The sequence below is a fragment of the Megalopta genalis genome, chromosome 6 (assembly GCF_051020955.1).
Source record: "Megalopta genalis isolate 19385.01 chromosome 6, iyMegGena1_principal, whole genome shotgun sequence".
NCBI lineage: Eukaryota > Metazoa > Arthropoda > Insecta > Hymenoptera > Halictidae > Megalopta > Megalopta genalis.
Genome location: NC_135018.1, coordinates 5091906 through 5114827, shown reverse-complemented (window position 1 = coordinate 5114827; position 22922 = coordinate 5091906). Strand labels below are relative to the sequence as shown.

The 22922-nt window shown below is 33.6% G+C and overlaps 1 protein-coding gene across 1 annotated transcript in view; it reads left to right on the top strand.

The window, feature by feature from the left end:
- Positions 1-22922, top strand: part of LOC117223739 (uncharacterized) — a 69072-nt gene that overhangs the window by 27058 nt on the left and 19092 nt on the right. The window contains exons 2-4 of the mRNA XM_033476206.2: positions 7422-7563; positions 14577-14719; positions 21395-21533. Coding sequence (XP_033332097.2) covers positions 7422-7563; positions 14577-14719; positions 21395-21533 — 424 coding nt within the window. The remainder of the gene's footprint in view (positions 1-7421; positions 7564-14576; positions 14720-21394; positions 21534-22922) is intronic.

The window sequence follows — 22922 nt, the reverse complement described above, 5'->3', positions numbered from 1 at the left end:
TGTTGCGAAGGATATGTACGTGGTAAACAGAATTTTTTAACGACCGATTTTGATGCTGCGATACCGTAATACGACAAGCTTGGAAACATGATATTGCGCAACGGAAACATCTCGACACCACAATATGGTGACTATGCAGCGGTGGCGGCGTGTGGTCAAGTCGGTAAATTAAATAGAGTGTCGCGGAATTATACGTCCGGCAGGAAAATCGAAGAGAATAATCCCGTTGGTCGGGCTGATCTGTCTTTTAAGTTTGTACTGTGGCGCGCGACACTATTTTTCCGTGCAAATCGGTTTTGATCGCGTTACAAAATTCGCCGGTTGCTCTGTCCGACATTTTAAACATGGGACAACCGAATCTCTCTGTGCGCTCAGCACAGAGATTTATGTGCCAATTATGGCTCCATGCAGCACGTTGCACCCTCAATTTTTGTGTTACACCATTCTACTTACAAAATTAAGACCATTTCATGTTAAGCGTCGCGATAACTCGCCAGTGTACATTAAACGAAATTGATTCGCATATCAGATTTTATGTTAGCAGCAAACGCGTTAAAGTCTTTTTATATAAATACATAGCTTGTTTCTATAACATCAAGCCAATCCCTTCATCGACGCTTCTCCTGTTTTCATTCCGTTTGCCAAATTCGATATCCGAATCACATTACAAGTGCTATTACGTTTAATCGTGTCTAGTGTGCGCTTTGATAGAAACCATAGCACGTGGTTAACCGTTTATTTGCTTAAATTGGTTAAGCAATCGATTCAGACATAATCGACGCTGTTTTCAGTAACCTCGGATGTCCAGTGATTCTCTATTTGATCATTTATCAAACGTGTTCCGTATATATATATATATATATATATATATTTGTATGTATGTGTAATTATTAAAGAATTAATTTTTTATAACATTTAAAAATTACTGTACATAAATTTAATTTAAGTCAATCTCATTGTGGATTATCAATTATTTACAGGTTCCTCTAATAAGACCTCTAAGAAATACTTGCTGTAATCATTTGTAATAAATATAATTCATAGTGATTTACATTTTCTTTTTACATTACTACTTCACCTTTTGTTGGATTTTGAAATTTTTAACGCACGAACAAATTTGGACAAACAAACGGGTTAACTTTCAGTAAATAAGTATGCGAGGAGCCGAATCGGCAAAACAATAAGTCACAGAAAATGCGGAAAATTTCGCGATCACGATCAGTTAGCCATAACATTCTGTTGAAATGATTAATCGCTTAATTAACTGATTTGCTTGTCCAAGAACGAGCGAAATGCACTTTGGTTCGATGCAATTTAAAAGAAGGGCTGAAAGTGCTTGAATAGGAAGACTTGAAGAATCCATTAGGGGCAATTAAGCGTATTCTGGACGATACGAATAAATGAACGACTGAGCCGTCTTTCTGCAAACTTTTTCAAGTTGGATCTTTTCTTAATTGAAACGTCTAGCAAACGCTGTGAAAATTTTCGCTATCTTTTAAATATTGGAACAGATTGTCTGCGTTTGCTATTTACACGTAATGTCTGTGTGATATTCGTTTGCAAGGTTGATCCTAAGGTATGAATTATTCACTAACGGAGCCTTGATGACTCCTCGTTGCTTCCAATTCATAGGTATTGCGTATTATATCGAAATACTTCAGTTTTATATGGTAGATTTGTCAAGTTAGGTACAGTGATGGACTAAAGCATTCTGACATCTTTTACTATGTAATAACTTTTGTAAAATCGGTCTGAATAACTTAAATTTGTTTATATGTTAGAGAGATTAGCTTACTGTAGAATGGCTAATATACTTTTTTCTTAAATTTTACTATTACATGAAATGATAAGAGCAAATGTAAAAACTCGTTGTAAAAAAACGCATTTTGTAGATCTTGGTAACTTATATGCATACTGAAAATTGTATTGAAATCGGTTCACGTTATTAAGTTTGTATATATTAAGTTTTCCACGAATTTCGACCAAAATCTGTGAGAGGTCTAGAGATTTTGACCTTATAAAATAGTTATCATGCATATAAGTTATCGAGAACCTATCGTTATAGGTTCACATAAGACAGTTGGAAAAAGATGGGGGGTATTTAAGTCATTATACATTAAACTAGACTTTCTAACATCTAAGAAAACATCAGAAAATTAAAATCGTTTAATCCAGTTGTAAAAAAGTTATTGCATTTTGAAAGGTGTCCGGATACTTTTGTCCCCAACTGTATTTCGCAAATAAAATGACGGAATTTTACGAATGTAAATATTTAATTTTACTTTCGGTCAGTTTCCTTTTTAGGGATTTGTTGTTATTGCATAGTTAAACAGTCGGATAAAATTAATAACACAAAATTAATCGAGGGTGATGAATTGTATACCACAAACAAGAAAATTGCACAGAAATTTGATAGACAAGTGTTCGCGCCGTGCATTTTCAGTTCCCTAGATAAAATCCTATGCAGCTGAATTCAGTTTTCCTCGGCGATATCACGCATTACTTCATAAAAGAGAATCTCGCGAAAAATAGAATGGCTGAAATTCATGATTGAACTCGATGGCTTCGCTTCACTAGAGATGATGGAAAATTCTTCTCAGATTTATGTGTTCACATGAGCATACGTTTGCTTTCGATGCAATTATTCTACTTTACAGGGTTTGTAATTAGTGCTGCGTCTATGTGTAACTTATTTCAGTTGAATATGTGCAATCCCATAAATGATGAATTCACATTTTCCCTTCGTACTCAAACTTGAACTTCGAACTTTATACAACGTTAGAATTTAATTTTGATCCTAGATGTACGTCTCTCTAATGTATGAGAATATGCAACAACGCTTCAATTTATTTTAATATCAATTTATACATGATGTTTTTAATTCAATCAAATCATGTAGTAACTAGTGCACAGGTCAAAATTTTAGTTCTTTTTTTTTACAATTATTGAAATTATACAAATATTTTCATTACAAATTTTTTAACTTATCCTTGTCCAAGTACATATTACAATTGAATTATATGAGATCTGAGTAAATGCAATTTTGTCATTCTTGTAAAGTAACATACATTAATCGCATTTAGTAAAGGTTCATTGATTTATTTAATTCAATATTTCTTACAATGAAATATTTCACTATGAAATTGTTATAAAAAATTTAATTACGAAAATATTATTTATTATATTATTCATTATAAAATTATTGTAAAGTATTCCATATTTTATTTCATTACAAAATATTTAATATTTTTGTATTAAATTTTTATAAATATTATAATGAAATATTTTATAATTCTGTAAACAAAAATGTCATAGATATGCTTGCAATAAAAAATCCTGTCTCTTTCAGTGATATCATGAAATAAGTTATTCTAATGCAATTTCTATTTAAAACAGTATAATGAAAACTAAATGAAAACTAAGGTTTCGTTTCCCTTCATTACACAATTTATTCATTAATTTCGAAATCGTTTAATGAGCTGCTGATATTAATTTGTCGGATTGTATCGAAACGAAAAAGGTGTTTGAAAAATGTCGATTTCACTGTCCGAAATCCAACGTTTATCCCTGTGACGTGGGAAATTTGATTGCTGATTGCCTGACAGATGTTCCCCTAAACTGCTTGTAACTGGTCGGTTTCTGGCAAAAAATTTTGGCGGTCCCAGGTATAAAACACAGGAAACGCATTTCCAGGTCGCTTAATGATGACGAACGACCCTGGTTATTATCATGGCGGTGTTCGCGGGACAACGACGGGCAAAAAAACCATTCGTTTAAATTAAGAAGTTGATTCGGATTTAATGGTCTTTTGTTCGGCTTGGTTGGAATACGCAGTCCGCGCCTCAACCCCCTTTAGTTTTTTGCGATTCAGCTCTCTTCTTTGCTCTACTTTTGTTAGTTTCGCACGTGCTATGAGCCGCAACATTGTGTTCCCGCGACGTCAACCAGTATATTATGCAATAATTCTTATATTTCCGTTTGTCCTGTTGTTGTATCTCTTCCAGTCGTCGATGTTGAGTGTAAATTCTGTGAGTTGCTCTTTTTCCGTTTTCCGTTTACGTTGAATGAACGTACAATCGATTTTTCGTTCATAAGAATTTGACAAACGTTATCAAACTCTCTGATGGAAGTTGTAGATATAATAATTGTCGCAGTAATTGTCGCAATGTGTGAAGTGAAGAGTGCTCTATATGTTTATAGTGAGTTATTCAGATTTCGTACAGTGAAGGCGTCTATTGTTTTATATATTGATTTTTTGTGTGTCTATATTTTATTGTTCTGATGTCATTATGTTAAATTGTACTCCAAAAATTCTGTTGTTTAATTTGAAAACATTATCACCGTCGAACAGAATTTGTCAGCAACGTTCTACAATCTTTCTATTTTCGCCTAGATTATCAAAATCGTCGTTTAATTGCTTAGCTTCTGGGAATTAAATTGAATAATTCACTGTTACATTGGGAATTACAGAAAGGCCGATATGTTTACAAGAAGTATTATTAGAAATACGTTTAAAAAGTCGATAAATAGAGCCGTTAATAGTTAATAGATGCACAATTGTGAAGACGAATCCTGATACATTCATTTTTAAGGAAAATGAATATCGAAAGTATGTGCAACTGGAAGAAGTTGTCACGATTTTTTATCGGGAATACAACACGAATACTTAAAATTAGAGGTTCTAGTAATTTATATTGAACACTGCTTTAGGGAGTTGTATTCATTAAGTAAATAGTACATAAAACATAATACAAGAAATTGTCTTTATGATTTGTTATGTACAACTGCGAAGCAACAAATAATAAGCATTGTTAATTTCTTTTTTTTTGTTACATATAACATAAATATTGCGTTTCGAATCATATCGTATTTATCTCGACAAAGTACAATATTTTATCTATCAGTTGACAAAACGTACGAAAATTTCTCTACGTCAACGTGTCAAATGTGACTTCACTTTGTTGTCGTTCAAGATGGTTTATCCGCCAAGAGCGTTACAAGCTTGTAAGCATGCGGATAGCAGCTGTGCTAGGGATAGTCTGTGTAAATTTATCTAAATTCTGGTTATACACACCGACGGTCGCGTTTGCTATGCGCGATATAGCTTAATCCTTGCAAAAAGGCGAGCTCGGCTCAAGTGGATCAAGCGAACATTACTCGGACGCGCAGTAGTGTATCCACATCGACGAGTGCCGCGTCGTTTGTCGACGATTCGATCCACTCACTCTAACATGGACGTACTAAGTCTTTGTCCCGAAAGTTTACATGGACATACCGGCGACAAATTTTACGTTCTATGCTACTTATGACTTCATGAGTCGTATGCGTATGCCTGATCACTGATAAAATGAGAATGAAATTTTTCATGACACTGAAGACACAATTTTATTGGAAACTGATATCACTTTTACACGATATCCACTTTTATTATTTTATTTTATTTATTTCAATATGCTTTGAAACAAGTTTATATAACAATATTGTTACACGACATTCCGCTGATATGTGATCTTTAAATTCTTCAAGAAACATTGTTTAAGAAAGATATCAATAATTTTCAGTCCTTCACGTATGGAAAAATACGAGAAAATACGGAAACTACAGTTCTTCTTTTATGGTCGTTAAATCCATTGCCGGCAGTACGATTAACTTGTGATGGGAGTTTAGGCGAGGTCAAGATCGGACTTTTCTATTATAGAGGATGAGGGAAGAGATTAGCTGCAAGTAGCTCTCTTCAGATCAAATCGAAAGCTTTCGGAGGCTGTTACGACAGCATTTTCTTTGCTCCATCCTTTTCTGTCTTACCATGAAAAAGTTTCATTTAATATCACGCAGATTCATCGGATCCCGAACGATTATTATTTTACTGAATTCATAGAACCGATTCAGAGAAAATTTGTTTATTTATTGACCAGCAACCATGCAAATGTATTTAATGCAAAATATATTGTTGTCTGAAAATGTGTTTAATACATTGCCGTCGGAAAGTGTATTTAATACATTGCTGTCTGAATGTGTGTTAAATATACATTGATGATCAGTAAGAAAGAAAGACGTGTTTATTATTCAAGTTGCAGCTGTTAGTCGCAAAATGCAACAAAATTGTTCAAAAACCACATGATTCAAAGACTTCAATTTTTCGTTATAAATAACAACTACAATTGACCGAAATTTTCTTCTTAGCCAATAATTATCATTGATGATGGAATTCTTATTTTGGTTACTTATAAAAGTTACCGATGAGAAGGATTTATTCCAGTTATTCATAACAGTTATCAACGAAGTGAACTTATTTTAATAGTTCATAAAAGCCATCGATAAAAGAAATTGGATCAGCAATCGAAATCTATTTCCCCCGTCGATAACTGCCATAAGTAGGCTACGAATTTTATGCATTTCCAATGTAAATTAATAGGTTGAATGCAAAACTGTGAAGACATTAGAAGAATTTTAGGATATTGTTACACTATTTTCAACTCATTACTATTATCGAAAATGAAAACCAATTTTCATCTTAGTTATATTTCTTAGACTTCTTCAATTAATTTCTAGGATCGAATTATCTGCAATTAACTAAACAAAGTACTTGGTAAATGGCAACAGGTCATTGCAAATAATGGCCAATATATAATCAGTTGGGATACCGTTATTCGCTTCATTGATAAATCAAATTTGTACATTGAAGCAGGAGACATTTATAATTTGATCGCGCGCGCGCGCGAATATATTTCCTATTACAATTCACACACACACACACACACACACACACACACGCGCGCGCGCGCGCGCGCGCGCGCGCACACACACAATGTGTGAATGAAATAATATCTCTGTCTTGCAACCATTTCACAAGTGACTACGATCGTAGTGCAAACCAGGTGCACAGCTGGTAATTATAGTTTGCCTTCAGTTCCATAGGCGTTAAGTGTAGATTAATACAGCAAATAAACGTATTATAGCATATGTATACGGCGTAATGTCAGTAAGCAAGAAAATATCTACAAACGTTTTCGCATGGAACGTGAAATATTGTACATAATTTGTAGTATCATGTGGGTCCTGAAAATGTTGGGAACAACCCGGTGTTTGGTTGCGTTAATTACGTGAAAACAGAGAAGAGTTAGGATACAATATAAATTTATTGTGCAATCTATCATCGTTTAATACTTCGTGAAACACGGTTAGAAGAATCTGTTATTAAAAACTATCTAAAACTAAAAATTTGTATTTGTTGTGACGTATTCTCGAAACTAGGATCAGTAGGATTATTAGTCGGAGTAGATGGGACATATGATCATTATTATGTCAAAGAGATGACATTTCTTGAGGCTGTAACCGTCACTTCAATTTATCACCGAACTTCAAGTCGGCGACTGAACCGTCGCTTTACTAATTCGAACATGTGTTTGTTCCTGTTTCAGTGCTTGGCAGTTGCCGGAGTGCAGACACGAGTCAAGAGTGTGGGCCCGATAGGTTGGTGAAGTGTGGAAGACCTCTCGAAAGAATCAACAGTAACGACTTCACCTTCGCGACTACAAAAGAGCGCTTGCATGAGCGATGCCCGTAAGTTTTCTTGAGTTCGTATAAAAGGAAGCCGTGTTGCACCGACAACTTGAAGTTTTTGTACTGTGAAGCCGGTTTTAGTAAAAATGAAATTCGAAGAAAATATTTCGTAGAACAAGTAATCGATCGTATCCTTCTCGAGTGGAAATTCGCATTCTGTTTCAGGTAGATACTACAAGTTTATTTTATCTCTATCATTCTCAGTCGCAGTTTCAGGTATTGAAAGTACGATAAATGTGATTTCAAGCACTATTTCTTCTTTGGCATTTTCGTTACTAAAATGAAATCGATATTTTTCGTCTAATCAAAAGTAAAAGGGGTTTGACTATTTCATTCAAAAGGATGACGTGGGAATTAAAATCTATTCATAGTGAAACTAGCATTCCCATACATTTCGGAACAAAAGCTTTGATGAAGCAGTTGCATCTCGCACAGGAGCTAAATGTGACCTGAGAATAACAAGAGACTTGAATTACTCGGGATCTGAAATAGCATTCCGCTGTTTTTGTCAAAATCAATTTCAGTATTTCAATGAAATTAAAGCGGCTCAAAAATCGTCCGAATTATACAAAACAAATTTCTGTTATCAATCGACCATTTTACTTTATCTTGTCCAAAACATAATGTGCTACATAAAAAATATAAAATAGGAAAACACACTGCAAGATAACTTTAACAAGGAAAAAATACAAAACTTGCTCGTAATACTGTAATAATATCCGTTCTCGACGTTAATAACCACGCAGTTGATGCGATGTAAAAAAACCTTTAATTATGAAAAAAAATGTTTGTCTGTTTGACGTAACACGTAATCGATAACATAATGCTAAACTGCTATTTAAAGTCGTACCTCGTGAGTAGATTGCGGGCCTGCGAGCAAATGAGCATCTTTAGAAACTATTTCTGAATAACCATAATTAGTTAGCAATTTATATTTGTCGCAGAGAATTTGATTTGGCTACAATTAAGTTGATTAAACGACAGACGTCAGATCTAAAATAGTTGATCGCCTCTAATTCTCTCTCCTGTACAGTTGCATTTTGTTCGTTATTACTACAAGTACTATGCAAGTTTATGTTTAAGTCTCTGCTTTGGAATTCTGATTTTTGTCCGCAGTGCGGGAATATTCGGAAACTGTAGGAGAACTACGCGAAAGTTTTTGATCGAGCTACTGTTGAACTTCACCATGAGCCACGAAAATTCTTGCTTACTCAATGTCGTTAGAGTTTGAGTGGTTTTGCTACCTGGTTTTTCGATTCGATTGCACCCATAATTAGATCGATCAACGGAACTTTAGTAGGAGTTAAAGCCATTTTCGAATAGGTAATTTGCCAGGTTTATTGATTCTTCGTTTATTTTCGCGGTCCTGTAACTCAGGAAAACAAGTTCGAGTACCGCAAGGAAACTCTAACAAGTCTCTTAACTAATTACCAGGTGGTTAGTGGAATGTTAGTCTAATGGTTAGTGGAACGAACAGTTACGATATTTTTTTGGAGTTTCGAATATTGTTTCATTTGTTGTACGGGTATATAAAATTCTTCTTAGAAATAGAAATGAAATTATTTCGAAATAATACGTTTTTAATTACGTTTAAATGCGTTTTTAATCACATGTTTGGACCGTATTTTTCCCATTAATATTATATTATTACTCCGTAACAAGACAAATTTGAAATTCATTAACAGAATTCCTTATGTTGATGACAATTAATTTATTCTGGCAGTTTAATTGGATCATATTAAATCTCATTTGTATCAGGTGCGCAAATATTTTGTTGAATACCGAAATCAATTAATTCACAGTTCACTGCACGAGTAAGTGAGCTGTTGATCATCATCGTCCAATTCATTATTACGTTTTTAACATTCTTAATGTAAAAGTTAAGTAAAAAAAATTGCACAGAAAAATCCATCCGTCAACAAATTAATGGAAGTATTTGTACAATCTTTGGGGCTTATTAAATTACAATATTAAATAAAAAAACTGTGGAAAGAGAAATAATCTTAATGTCTACACACTTAGCAATTATTAAGAATAGTTACGAAATACTGTTCAGGTTATTTTTTTAAAAATAGGAACACGAATAATGTTGTTAATTACACCTTTGATGATTTTGCGAAGGCCAGTAATAGATGCAATTAATGCATTGTGCTAATTTATAAAGGTCCTTAGCTAATTCAATCAATTACGGTTACAGTGACAGAGAATTTAACAGTTGACAAAAGAATAATTCGTACGCGAATATTGAAAAAAGAAATTTCTACTTCCGAAATCGGGCAACATAACTGTTTACAGAGACGGTACCTGGCCGTTCATATCGAAAAAGTGATCGATGCGAAAAGTATTCGGACAGCGTTCAGCAAATTTTGGGAACTCTGTGAAATCAACCGGCAGAACGATAACGTGTTCGTCTGTGTACATAAAATGTTCGAACGTAGGACGATTGCGCGAGATTTTCCGAGTCGTCCAGGCCGTTTCGGAAAACCATAAATTCTCGCGACTAGGAAATCCTGCCGTGATTCCTAAACCCTTTTCCGCAAGCACGAAACGCGGGGCCTCGATATTACCTGAATATCACATAAGAAATTACATTATGGGATAATCGTAATATCTTATCAACGGCAATATAACCTTCGTTTTATACTGTAGCCGGGCAGAAAGATACATATAATCTTTTATTATAATCTCCGCTATTTAAACTTCGAGTAATATCGTTAAATTCTGTGTTGTCGCCTCTACTCAACTTAGTTCTCCACTTTTTAAATAGTACATAGCTACTTCATTTTTCAATATCTATCTTCCTCCTTCTTTCATTTTTTCTGATAATTTTATTCAGTCTACAATATTAATATCTTAACTAGCTTTAATTTCTTACTGCTAAATCGAGAATATAGAGAATCATAGAATACAATATTGCATAAAATGTAATATGATGCATTTTCATTTTCTTTCTTAGTTATTTATTATTTAAAAGAAGAAAAATATTTGTTATTCATTATTTATTAGTTAATAAATAAACAAAACTCGTTGTTTATTATTGAATAGACGAATTAGATTCGTTATTCGTTATTCAAATAAGTATTCATTGTAATAATTCTCTACGCTGGCTCAACAGAACTCAGTTGGTTCGATGTCTGAGAAATTCTTACCTTTACTACTTAGACTCGCACGACTCGGTAATATAGTCTTTCGCCTTAATATTTTTGTAACCATTGTGCATTGTTTCAGTTAATTTGACCTAAAAGCTTCCAATTATAATTTTGTCCTACTAAAATATTCATATGCAGTGGTGTGCATAATTATAGACTCAAAGTAGCTTCTACATTGTTACCGATATCTAAACAAAAACTTACAAACAAAAAAAAACAAAATATCATATTTCTATCCTTTATTTTTAAATGAAAATATACAAATATGGTGTTTTGTTAAGTTTTTGTTTAAATATCATTAAAAATGTAAAAGTTACTTCGAGTCCAGCTCAGCTGGCGCGAGGCGACCGAGCCAACGGCGCCAGCGGTCGAGCGGTCGAATCCAGCTCAGCTGCCACGAGGCGGCCGAGCCAACAGCGCCAGCGGTCGAGCGGTCGAGCGGTCGAATCCCAGCTCAGCTGGCGCGAGGCGACCGAGCCAACGGCGCCAGCGGTCGAGCGGTCGAATCCCAGTTCCGCTGATTGGCTCGGTCGCCTCGCGCCAGCTGAGCTCGTTTCACGTTGGTCACAGTTTTTCGTTAATAACTCGTTAACGGTTCCTCGAAAAAAAATTTTGTAAAGGAAAAAGTTGCTTCAAATGGCCTGAGGAACCCGCCACTTTCGGATTGCGAGACATTTTTGGGACACCCTGTATATACAGTTCACAGACTCTGTACAGTACACATCAGACTCTGCCGTCCAGAGAAATAGCCTCGCGCAGAATTCAGCCGTACCTAAAAGGTTAACAATCTGAACAAGTTAAGAATAATCGATGTTTCTAAATTACTCAAATCTAGCTACAGTTCTATATTTCTTTTACTCATTTTTCCGATAAATGCATAACATCCTGAAATTACTAATGAATTACATGAAATAACGAAACGGTGCGGAAGTCCACTGAAGTCGCAGTTGCAAAAGTATACCACAGAAGTCACGTTCCCGTCGTAACGTCGGACGAAACTTGGAAACTGAATGCGCGGTAAAGCTAGGAGAAAGTGGTCAAGCAATAAAAGGAGAAAGTACAAGGGTTCGTGCAGGATTCTGGTCACTTATTCTAGACCAATGGTAGTAAAACCTACAAGAAATTCTAAAAAATCTCGTTAAATATAGGAAGTATTATGACGGAAGTTACGGGAAGTAATGGACAAGGAAAAATTCGATGGCAAGGAGAATGTACGAGGATGTAACTGACCGAGAGTCTCGGGGGTCTGTTCGTCAAGCTTGTATAACAAAAGTTCACCATGCTGGGAAATCAAAGAAAGAAAGAGCAGTATCAAGAAAACAAACAATGTAGAAAGCAGATGTTGTAGCTCTCGTACCAGATTTTCCACGATACACCTACTATGATCAAAATTACCGGTTTCTTATTTCATGGGAAATGCTTCAATAAATTACATTATTGAAGCGAGTTTCATCATAGAAGTTTCACGAAATCTAAATGAATTCGATCTTTTCATTTTTATCACGCAATGCGCATAAGTCACTATTACTATCGGTAGGTTTCCTGTTAATTATCTGTATTAAAAATTGTTATTTCTCGTGCTAAAATAATTTTTACATTGTCAGATTTGTTTATTTTCAAAAAACTATTGAAAGTGTGACTGTTGGATGAATTGCAAGACTCAATTTCATATATATAATATACTATATGACACTGCAAATTTTTATGCAAAATAAAAATTGTCTGCATCAATTGCATGAAATAGAAATTAAATAACAAGTTCGTTCTTTCATTAATCGTTTTAATAGACGCAAAATAATACATTGACATTTTAACAGTTTTCAAAACTTTTTTCTATTTTTCTACTCAGTTTCTCTTTAAATGCGTATGATCACATATATATATATATATATATATATATATATATATTAGAGACAGTGAGAGATTTAAGAATCATTTGTTTTAGGGATGAAATTAAGAATAGTTAACAAGAAGTACTACAATATAGAAGCTAAAAGCGTTATAACACATTAGTGAGGGCAAACTCGTTTTTATTCTGGTTATGCTAGATAGGCAGGACAAGCGAGCACGAGAGGATTCCTTATGCAAAAACGGAATGAAATGTAAAACGTAGAAACGGGTTTTCAGTAGCTGCATTTTCGAGAAAATTAAGTTTGACCATCTTTAACGGCTGCGTGTATTACACAATAGTACTTACGAGAAGTAGAAACGGTAAATCATAGACGTTTTAGCCAAGATACTTTCAAATTCAATTAACTCGTAAATGGATCTCTATAATTGGGATACCATTGTTCTGTATTTTCCTTTTTATTTGAAGAATGTTCTTGTTTGCACCATCCGCTTTTTCCGCATTGTATACACTTGAGTTACCAATGACGAAAAAATGATGTTACCAATGATGAAAAGTTTTCAATTTCCTATATGGGTAACGGCTACTGCTGTAACAGTAGAATACAAAGTGCTTTATTGAAGAGTGCATGTCATCGAATTTTCGAAAGAAGTAGCTTCTTTAGTATTACAGCTTTATCGTAGATAAGAAAAGAAGTTCACGAATATATCGTATTTCAATTTGTCATTTGGTAATAACATCTTTAGTAAAGGAATATTTATTTCGTGCGATAGTGAGTTAATGCATTTTCTGACTTCCCCCTTTAAACGTATCTTGAACTTCTCCATTTCGTTTATAGTGTCAAATATAAAATACGAATATCACAGACATGTTTTTATACTGTTCTTACACATTTCTCAAACTGTAATTGTTTAACGCATATTTACATTTTAGTAATAATTTTTATGTAAACTTACGGAACAAATTAAATTCGTGTGTATTTAAGATATACTTTGAATAATATCCTCTATGCTCCTCGAAAATTAAACCTACGACACGGTATTGCGTAATTTATAAAATAATTAAAGTAGAACAAACTTATGTCTACGCACTTACCCTACTTAATCATTCTCTGTTTTTTTTTCTAACCTACACCAAAGGGAACTTTTAACCAAATTAAGAGTTTCAAAACTGATTTGAACACACACACAAGTAAATGTACAACTCTAAAATTATACAATATCTATAAATACGTGTTGTCAGTTCAACTATCTCGATTTTGCGGTATCTTTCATAGTTGATATTCCTGTAGTCAATGTATTGACTGATAATCTATTTCACAGTCTCCACTCAATGGATGGCCGTAAAAATGTTCCCTAGAGGGTCTCAAGGGGTATTTGCGGAGCGCATTTCCGCAGTGTGGTTAGCATTTGAGCGTGCGACCTCAGAGACCCAAACAGTTCTGATGAGGTTGCAGAATCAGTGAGCCACGATCGTTGAGAACGGTTCCGACCAACCTGTTGTGCCGCTGAGTCACGCATCGCGAAATCGCAACCCAATTAAATTGGCTCGTTGACAGTCCGTAGTTCCGCAGAATCTGTCAAGAACTTGGTCAGTCTATAATAACAATCATTTACTCGACGTCTCTCTTCGTTATCATCCGCCGTTATATCCCGCACAGTTTTCTCGAATCCACCAAGCGGAAAAGTTTAGTTTGCCGTGGCTCGTTACTCGGCATTAACCGTTACCGAAATTGGGAAAGTCCTGGCAGAAAGGGAGAATCAGAAGGCTGCTCTCTTCTGTGGAAAACAGCTCTTGTTAAGTCGAAAACATTTTCTCGTTGCAACCGGACAGTTTTCACTCTCTCTTCATTTCAACATGATCCCCATTCCAGCCGGAATCACAGGGAATGCTCTCGTTACTTTGGGTATCTAAAGTTTCATTGTTATCAGTGCAACTCGCGCAGCTACCAATTCGAATTACCATTATATGTATACCTTCGCGGTTGCATTGAGGACTCTTTCTTGTTTTCGCAGGATCCTGGAATCCAGCATGAGGTGCATTCAGAGGTACACGTTCGATTGCCTGGACGAAGACCAAAGGGAGCAGTTCAATAATCTCTACGCGGGAACCAACAAAGTGGTCATGGAAGTTTGTCAGGATGGCCCTTACCAGGACAGTAAGTTCAACATCAACTTCCGTGGGATACAAGATTTGCTGTGTACACGATGCCAAAAATATAGCAATCATTAAGAGCTGAGAAACATTCTTCACACGATATCGAAGAGATGTTCGCAACTTGTACAAAACTGTTGTGCAAAGTAATGGTAAACTTTGTTGTACATTGACGCGTTCTATTCGTGACAACGGTGGAAAGCTTTACCATTATTTTCTTGATGATATTGTGTGGAGATATTGGTGTTCAGTTCTGATCATCTCTTGTTGCACGACATAATGCATTGATCGGTAAAGTAAATTTTAGATAATGCAGTTTAAAGATATGAAAATTGATTTTCCAATTATTTTTTATTATGCTTTTACTTTATGCTCTTATTTATAATATTCATAATGATCTTACACTTCATACGCTTCATATGGTAAAACAACTTCGAATATACAGAGTGTATTATATTTTCTTAAACAGGCACTTTAAATAAACATTAATTTAGAGAATATGTTAAAGAATAGCATATTTTTGCATTTCCTTACGGAACGTTAAAATATTTGTATAAAGATTTGTATAGATAAAAATTTTCATAAAATATAAAATATCCGTAAATATGTGTCCATGAGTTTGAAATAGTTTAAATTATGGAATTCTTAAAAATAGAACAGTAGGCAAAAGCAGAGTCAAATAACATTAAGAGCGTGTACCGACTGAACAGAAAAGAAATTCGATTTCCGGCACATAATAGCACTTCCTCTGCAACGAAATTGGTTTTGCATCAAAGCATTATAGTTTCACTTGTGACATGTAAGGTAGCTTCTATGATGAAGTAAGCTGTAATTAATTTATTTCAAACTTAAGTGTTTACGGTTTGTATCATTCACGGAGCTGAAATCGTCTCGAATCAATTCGTATTTGGAGACGGAAACAGCCATGATGTTCCAGTAATCTCGAGAGTGCAGAATGAGTTATTGTGCGAAGTATCTGATAGGTCATCTCAGATCGTCAATCATTCATATTTCAAAGTCTGTCGAAATTACGGAGAACGGAAGAATTCATTGTATTTGAGTTTATGAAATTGATCGAATGACACGTACAATAGTTTTCATTGCAATCAGCAGTGTTAATATAATTTCGGAGATCCATTAAATTCAAATGCGTATATTCAGGAAAAGGAAAAATAAAACTTCTTTCCTGTAGGGTTTAGTTAATTATTCTATGCATAATCATAATTAAGTTCTATTCTATCGTATATTTCTTACAAATTACTAAACTGCGGATCTTTATGCAAACTAAAAACTTTGTTGAATAATAGTATAAATAATAATAAATAATTTATAAATCTACCTTTCATTATCAAATTATGTGTTCAGCAGTATACACTTAAATTGAATGAAATGTAACCCAGATAAGTATAATTAGAACAATGGTTGTCCACAACTGAAAATAACTACTTTTATGTTACTGGTTGGACACGAAAGAAAAACAATGTCGTTTGCAAAGTCCGTAAAAAATTGTGTAATGATAAATGCTGAAAAGTGAGTAACATAAATGTTAACTTGTGGTCTACTATTTGTTGGAGCATCATGACTATGTCAGGAAAAGAAAAAGTTTGAGTCTCGAAGTTCTAAGCGATTCTGCTGTTCGAGTGTACTCGAAATTTCTGAAAGGCGGAAACGCTTGGCCCACCAAATGTTAGAAGATATATTACCAAGCTTTTGGACCTGACATCGCGCTACGCTTCAAGGACTATAGTTTCCAAGACATACAGGAAAATAGAACAGCATTTATTAATATATTAGGTGGATGGTTTCCTTTTGACGAATGAAGAGGCAGTAAAAGAAAACAATTGTTCGATACTTTTTGTTATAATACTGTTGTTGTTGTCTCATTATTCTGAATAATTTCAATGACTTTAATTAAATATAAAATACTCTGAACGTATTAGAAGATTATAATGCTACTATTGTACTATGTAGAGACATGTTTGCCGCGTGTCGACACTCTACATGTAATCTCTCTTGAGAGTGTCAGTTGCATTATTGACGTTAATGACCGATGGATTTCGTCCGAATTAGTCTCTACCCCGAGGACATATTTGTGGTAATTGTCATGCAAATCTTCCATGAGGAATCATTTAAAAGGTGCAGTGATTACTATTGCAATAATTATTATTATTATTTATTATTTATTATTTATTATTTATTATTTATTATTTATTATTTATTATTTATTATTTATTATTTATTATTTATTATTTATTATTTATTATTTATTATTTATTATTTGCCATCTATCATGCATCGTACCATTTCGCATAATCACTCCAATTCGTTTTATCTGTGGAATTACTGCTTCTGAAAGACACCAAATAATGCACTACCGCGCATGAATTCCACATTTATTTGCTCAATTATTTCGATATTTACCTAAATTTTTGAGTTCACCTTGACCAAATATTGCTTAAACTTGGAACTACCCCCTTCTATTTTTCGGCATAAGTAACATTGTGGGGTTGCACAAGATTTAAAATAAGCTCTTAATGATTAAAATATTATTAAATATTTAAAAAAGAATAAAAACTCGATACAAATTTGCAAAAAGATTTTTGTTTTGTTCTTTCATAAAGTACGGCATAAATTAGGAGAGTAATAAGCTCTAGCTCACCCTCTATGCTTTTAGTATTTATTTACACGTTTGCAGACAAATTAAAAATTTTTTGGGATCACTGGCAACCACAATGGGTCATTCTACGGTTAAAGATCGGCAAATATAAACAATTTTGTAAAACCATTTCTAAGAAAAGTATTACTCTCGTAATAAACAAAATCAGACTGTTCACAGACAGAGATCTGTTCTAACGAAAACGAGAAAAAATTGAAGTATAATCATTAAATTCTGTTTAAAATGATTTTGGTTACCAATAATAGTTATAAATGACGGAAATAGGTTTTGGTTATCAATAACCATTATGAATGACGGAAATAGTTTTTGATTACGAATAACCATTATCGGAATTTTATTTAATATCAGTTTTCTATCGATGATCTGTTCCTATCAATTTTTTGACATTACTGTTATTTTTAGTCCCTGTTCAAAGGGTTACATAAAAAACAAAAGAATAACGAAACCAATAGATGGGATTACCACGATTAAACGAAATCAGACATTTCATGATACGCCAAGCTCGCAAGTCGAATTCGCAAGTGTAATAAAAATTCGTTAATAGGGTCGTGAGGGGAAGAGAAGAAAATAAATAGCCGCTCCATGGCAGGGGCTGAAACAAGCTGAAACAGTGTTCCAGTACTTGGGGGAATAGAATGCGTTATTAAGTCGAGTGGTCATCGAGCCGTGCTGGACCGTGTGGCAGGCCACTGATCGATCTACACCGCTATCTCGAAATCGATTACGCGATTAGCGCCTCGTTAAGAGCAATACTGGCATCGGGAATCGTAATCAACTCTACATCTTCGATTAACGAGACCGAACGAGCTGAATTTATTCGTTGATCCTGCGGATCGGATCGCGCGCGGCTACCTTCGTAATCACGTAACGGTTAATTCTTTCATTTTTAATTACCATGGCCGATTGCCGCACCGATCTGCCGATTCGAATCGAAACGAACCGTGTGACGGTATCGAAAATCAATACGTGGATAAGAATGATGTCCATAGAATTAATCCGTTCGCATGCGTGTATTGCTTTTCCACAATCCGGCGCCAGCAGTAATTAACTGAAAAAATTTTGACTTGTTTAAAATCTCCGAGGATGGTAGTCGTTTGGTGATTAACGCTGGAATTACGGAATTTTATTGATTTTTTGCGGGCATGTATAGTAATTATTGATCTGCGGATTTTATGCATTTATGATAAAAATTACTAGGTGAAATACCAAGTGATGTAAAAACATTAGACAAATTAAAAAATGCTCTTACATTCTCCTCAATTTATTGAAACTATTAGAAGAAGAAATGCATTTTCATTTAGGTTTTATACCCTACAATTGATTCAGAAATTTTTTATTTTGCATGAAGATCCGCTGTCAAGTGATTATTGCTCATAACTTGAATAAATACATTCATTGTTACATCTTGACAAAGTAATGTAATGCAGTCATTATGTAGATCTCGTGTTAATTAATTCTAGCAATCTCCTGGAAAGATTGAATATTTTGTACATTTTTTAAATTCACTTTAGCAAAGAGTAATTGTAATTGTGATTAGAGTAAGAGTAATTGTAATTTCTCGTGATCAATTCCTTAAATACTAAATAGTTTGCAGTGTCATCTCGAAGTAACTGATTTAACACGTTGATATAAAGAAAAGATAATATTTGACCAGATTTAGAAATGAATTTTCGTACTAATATATCCAGTGTGTCAAAGGTTGGGATCTACAAAATGCAATTATTTCAATAAATCAAATATTTGAGATCGCTAGGTTCACAGTGAACGTATCTTTCTGCTTTGGACATTCTATACGTTCTATATTCATTAATTATTCAATTAAATCTTTAATCGCGTCTTTATTGAAATTAGTAAAATAAGAAAGATTTATTTTCTTATTTTTGAGGTTTCGTTTCCTTGTACTCCAAGATTTTAGTTCGTGTATTATCCTAATCAACATCGCCCGTTCTTTCTTTTCTTCCACGCTTCCTGTATGTCCCATCTATACTGGCAATATCTTCCTCGTTTTCTCCCAGGCTTTTTCTTCTACCCATGTTTCCACTAGTCCAATAATGTCTCATTCCTCAACCTATTGCTTGAAGCTTTTTTCCTTGTTCATCAGTTCTGCTACATTCCACAACAGCAGTCTTAGTTTCTGCATTTTTTCCTGCCTCTTGCTTCCCCTATTTGTAGTTCTCTTCATCCAATCGTTACTTTTTCTGCTACTAGACTTTCCTCTTTGCATTTTTTAATATCTTTCCATCCCCAATCTATTCGCACCATTTCTTTTTCATCCATAAGCTTTCATGCGTTGACATTAACTACCTTTCTTCCTTCACGGCTATTCTTTCCAATTTGTAATACAATCTTTTTCGCTTCAACGCTTTGTTACTTTGCATTCTTTTTTATCCTTCTTGTAGCTTGCTGACATATCCTAAAGTATTTAGCTTGTTCTTATCTTAATGCCAGAACTGGAAACAGTAATTTAAATAATTTCATTAAAATAAGATATTTCTTTGATATTCATTTTGCTTTTCTGTATTATTTCTACATACAAGAATATTTTAATGAACTATGAAATAGTATTTATTGTAGGATATTCTTGTAAAATCAGTTACACATTTCAGATAATGTCTTCACTAATACGAATGTAAATAATTGTTTCGAATAAATGAATGTAACGCCAATGTTACATAAAAGGTAATGATTAATGTACATAGAAATGACAAGATAATTAGCTCCATTTAGAGATCATCTGTTTTAAAATTATTTGTTCGAATTTCATACACAATAAAGTTACTTTGCCTACAATATTTCTAAACTAAATGAATGATTCATTGTATTCCAAATATTTTTACTTTGATATTGAATCTTGTTTACGCTAGTTCTTGTTATGCAAATTAAACATTTTTTACATCAATTGCAAGAAATAAAAAGTAAATAAAAGTTCATTCTTTTTTACATAATTTTATTAGATTGAAAATAATACAATGACATTTTTAAATTCTTTAAATCTCTCTATTATTTTCTATTAAAACTATTCATTTTTGCCATAAATGCATAAATTTCCTCGATGTAATGATTATTATTTATAATGCGAGATACGTCTTACGACATACGCCATGAATTCAATTTCGAGGATACGACGCGGGGGTCTGCATACAGGGTGGTTGTCGTGGGTTTCCCGATAATAACTGCTATAGCTAGAACTATTATAAACTTTCTATCGTAAATTCGCAAACTTTCTGTGTCCGTGAAAATGTCCCATCGGATACCGAAGTTTGCCAGCATTTTCAAATAACAACCTAAATTTCGGGATTAAATGGAAAAAATGAGTCGAGCAAGATCGTCTCCACGTCTTCTAACAACTTCTTTGACTTCCTTTAGTTCTATTTTTAGATACTAGCATATCTTTCGTTATGTCTTGCTGCTATAATTTTCTCCTGTCACTGTCGTTGGATTGCTTTGTTTATTTTTAATCTTCTATTCCCCTCATCGCCTCTCTATCTTTATTTTTTCCTCATTTGTCTCCATTCATTTTTCTTCATACTTCTTTTTCTACCTCCTTCGTTTTTTATTGGAATTCATTTTTTTCTCTTTTATTATTCTGTTCATCTTTTCTTCGGTGTTTAATTTGCTTGTCTTTATCTTTTACCACTTTCCTTTACAACCTTCTCACTTGCTACTTTTTTTAAAAATAAAAGTTGCGAATTCTATTAGAACAGGTATTTTATGTTATCAACTAAGTTTTAACACATTATTTAAACGATGTTTAAGTAAACGTGCACACAAATCCTTTGCATTCAATCAATTTTTATGAATAACATTTTGATGAAAATATAATACAAACTAGATTAAAGTTTGCAGTTTTATTATAATTATCGTCCGGTGTGCCGTTGACAAAGGATCGTTACGGCTGAATAAACAGGATGCTATGATCAAATAGCTGTTGTAAAATTTGATGATATATTAGTGAAATTTCATGCACAGAAATTTCATCGATCAATGTATTTTCGTTTCCAGAGTTCATGAAGCATGCACCGTGCATGCACAAGGTTCAACCGCTCTACGAACTGTGTATGAAAAAGTATCAAGCGATCACTCAAGAAATGGAAAGGAGCAACAGTACAAGTCCAGGCGGATCTATGAAAAACCTGTGTTGGTGAGTGACAATCAACATAAGCTGAAGAAAATCATTCTTATTTGTTAACTGACAATCTTAAGCTAAAATTTCAACAAATCGTGAACTTCTTTCAATGAAGTAGAATTTTATCGTATGTATAAACATTTATATTCCACAGAACTGATATTAAAAATAAATAATTTTGCTACACCCTGAATATTATTTTAACAAAGTAAAAGCAATAAATAAAAGATATAATACAAAAATTACCACTTTACAATTTAATGCAACTTTGAAGTCACATATTAATTTATCGATGGTCATTAATGTTATTTAATCATCTTATTCTGTACTTCTCCCTTCGAAATCGAGAAGGTTATGCATCGTAATTTTCAAATTTTATTTTAAACATTAGAGTAAATTCACCTTTTTAAAAGATTCTAAATTTGTGATTAAATTGGTAATTTCTATTCAGGATTTAATATTCACTCGTTTCAAGTTACATAAATTATACATAAATTATATTATACATTAATTTATTATACATATAAATTACACACACCGTTCATTGTTCAGTTACACAGTCATCGATAGACCGCAAAAACCGTAAAACATATTTAAAGCATTTGAAAATACTATTGCATTATTTTTAACTCATTAAATTGATTAAGAAACGTAATAAGTAGGCTGCAGACATTTATGCAAAATAATAAAATGAATATTATAATAAAATAAAAATTATTTGCATTAGTTGCAAGAAATAAACAAGAAATCTTTCTTCCAGTAACAATTTTAATGGATTCACAGTAATATATTGGCACCCCTAAATTGTTTAATCTCTATTGTTCTAAATTTCAGTAGCTCAATTTTTCAATAAATGCATAAAATTTACAGTCTGGTAATAAATATTTATGTGGCTCCTATAACATAAATCTAATTAGTGCAGACAATTTTTATTTCGCATAAGAATCCACAGTGTAGTGATCAATATACAGAGACCGAAGATTCTAATTACAGAAAGATGCAATAAAATCTTCAAAATGAAAAGTGAATCAACGCTTCTGTCGTGTACTAAAGTCTTTTGGAATGATAAAAAATCGTGGCTGTAATTTGAAAGCCTCATGGAATTTCGGATGGAAACACGATCAAAGACCACTGAAATGGAGAAGGATTCAATAGCGTTTCCTCCATCGGCCGATTCCTTTAAGGAATTACGACCGGAATTATAGCTAGAAGAGGCTGCCGTAGTACAACTGGTTATGCATTTCAGTTTCAATTTTGATCGCAACCCATTAATGCACAAAAGCGGAGACTTTACAAGGAAATCAATCTGCGTACACTTGTATACTGCTTGTGAGTGGTTCTCCAATTTATGAATCCGTGTTCCCTAACTTGATGCATCTGTGATTCTCTAAATCTGTCATACAG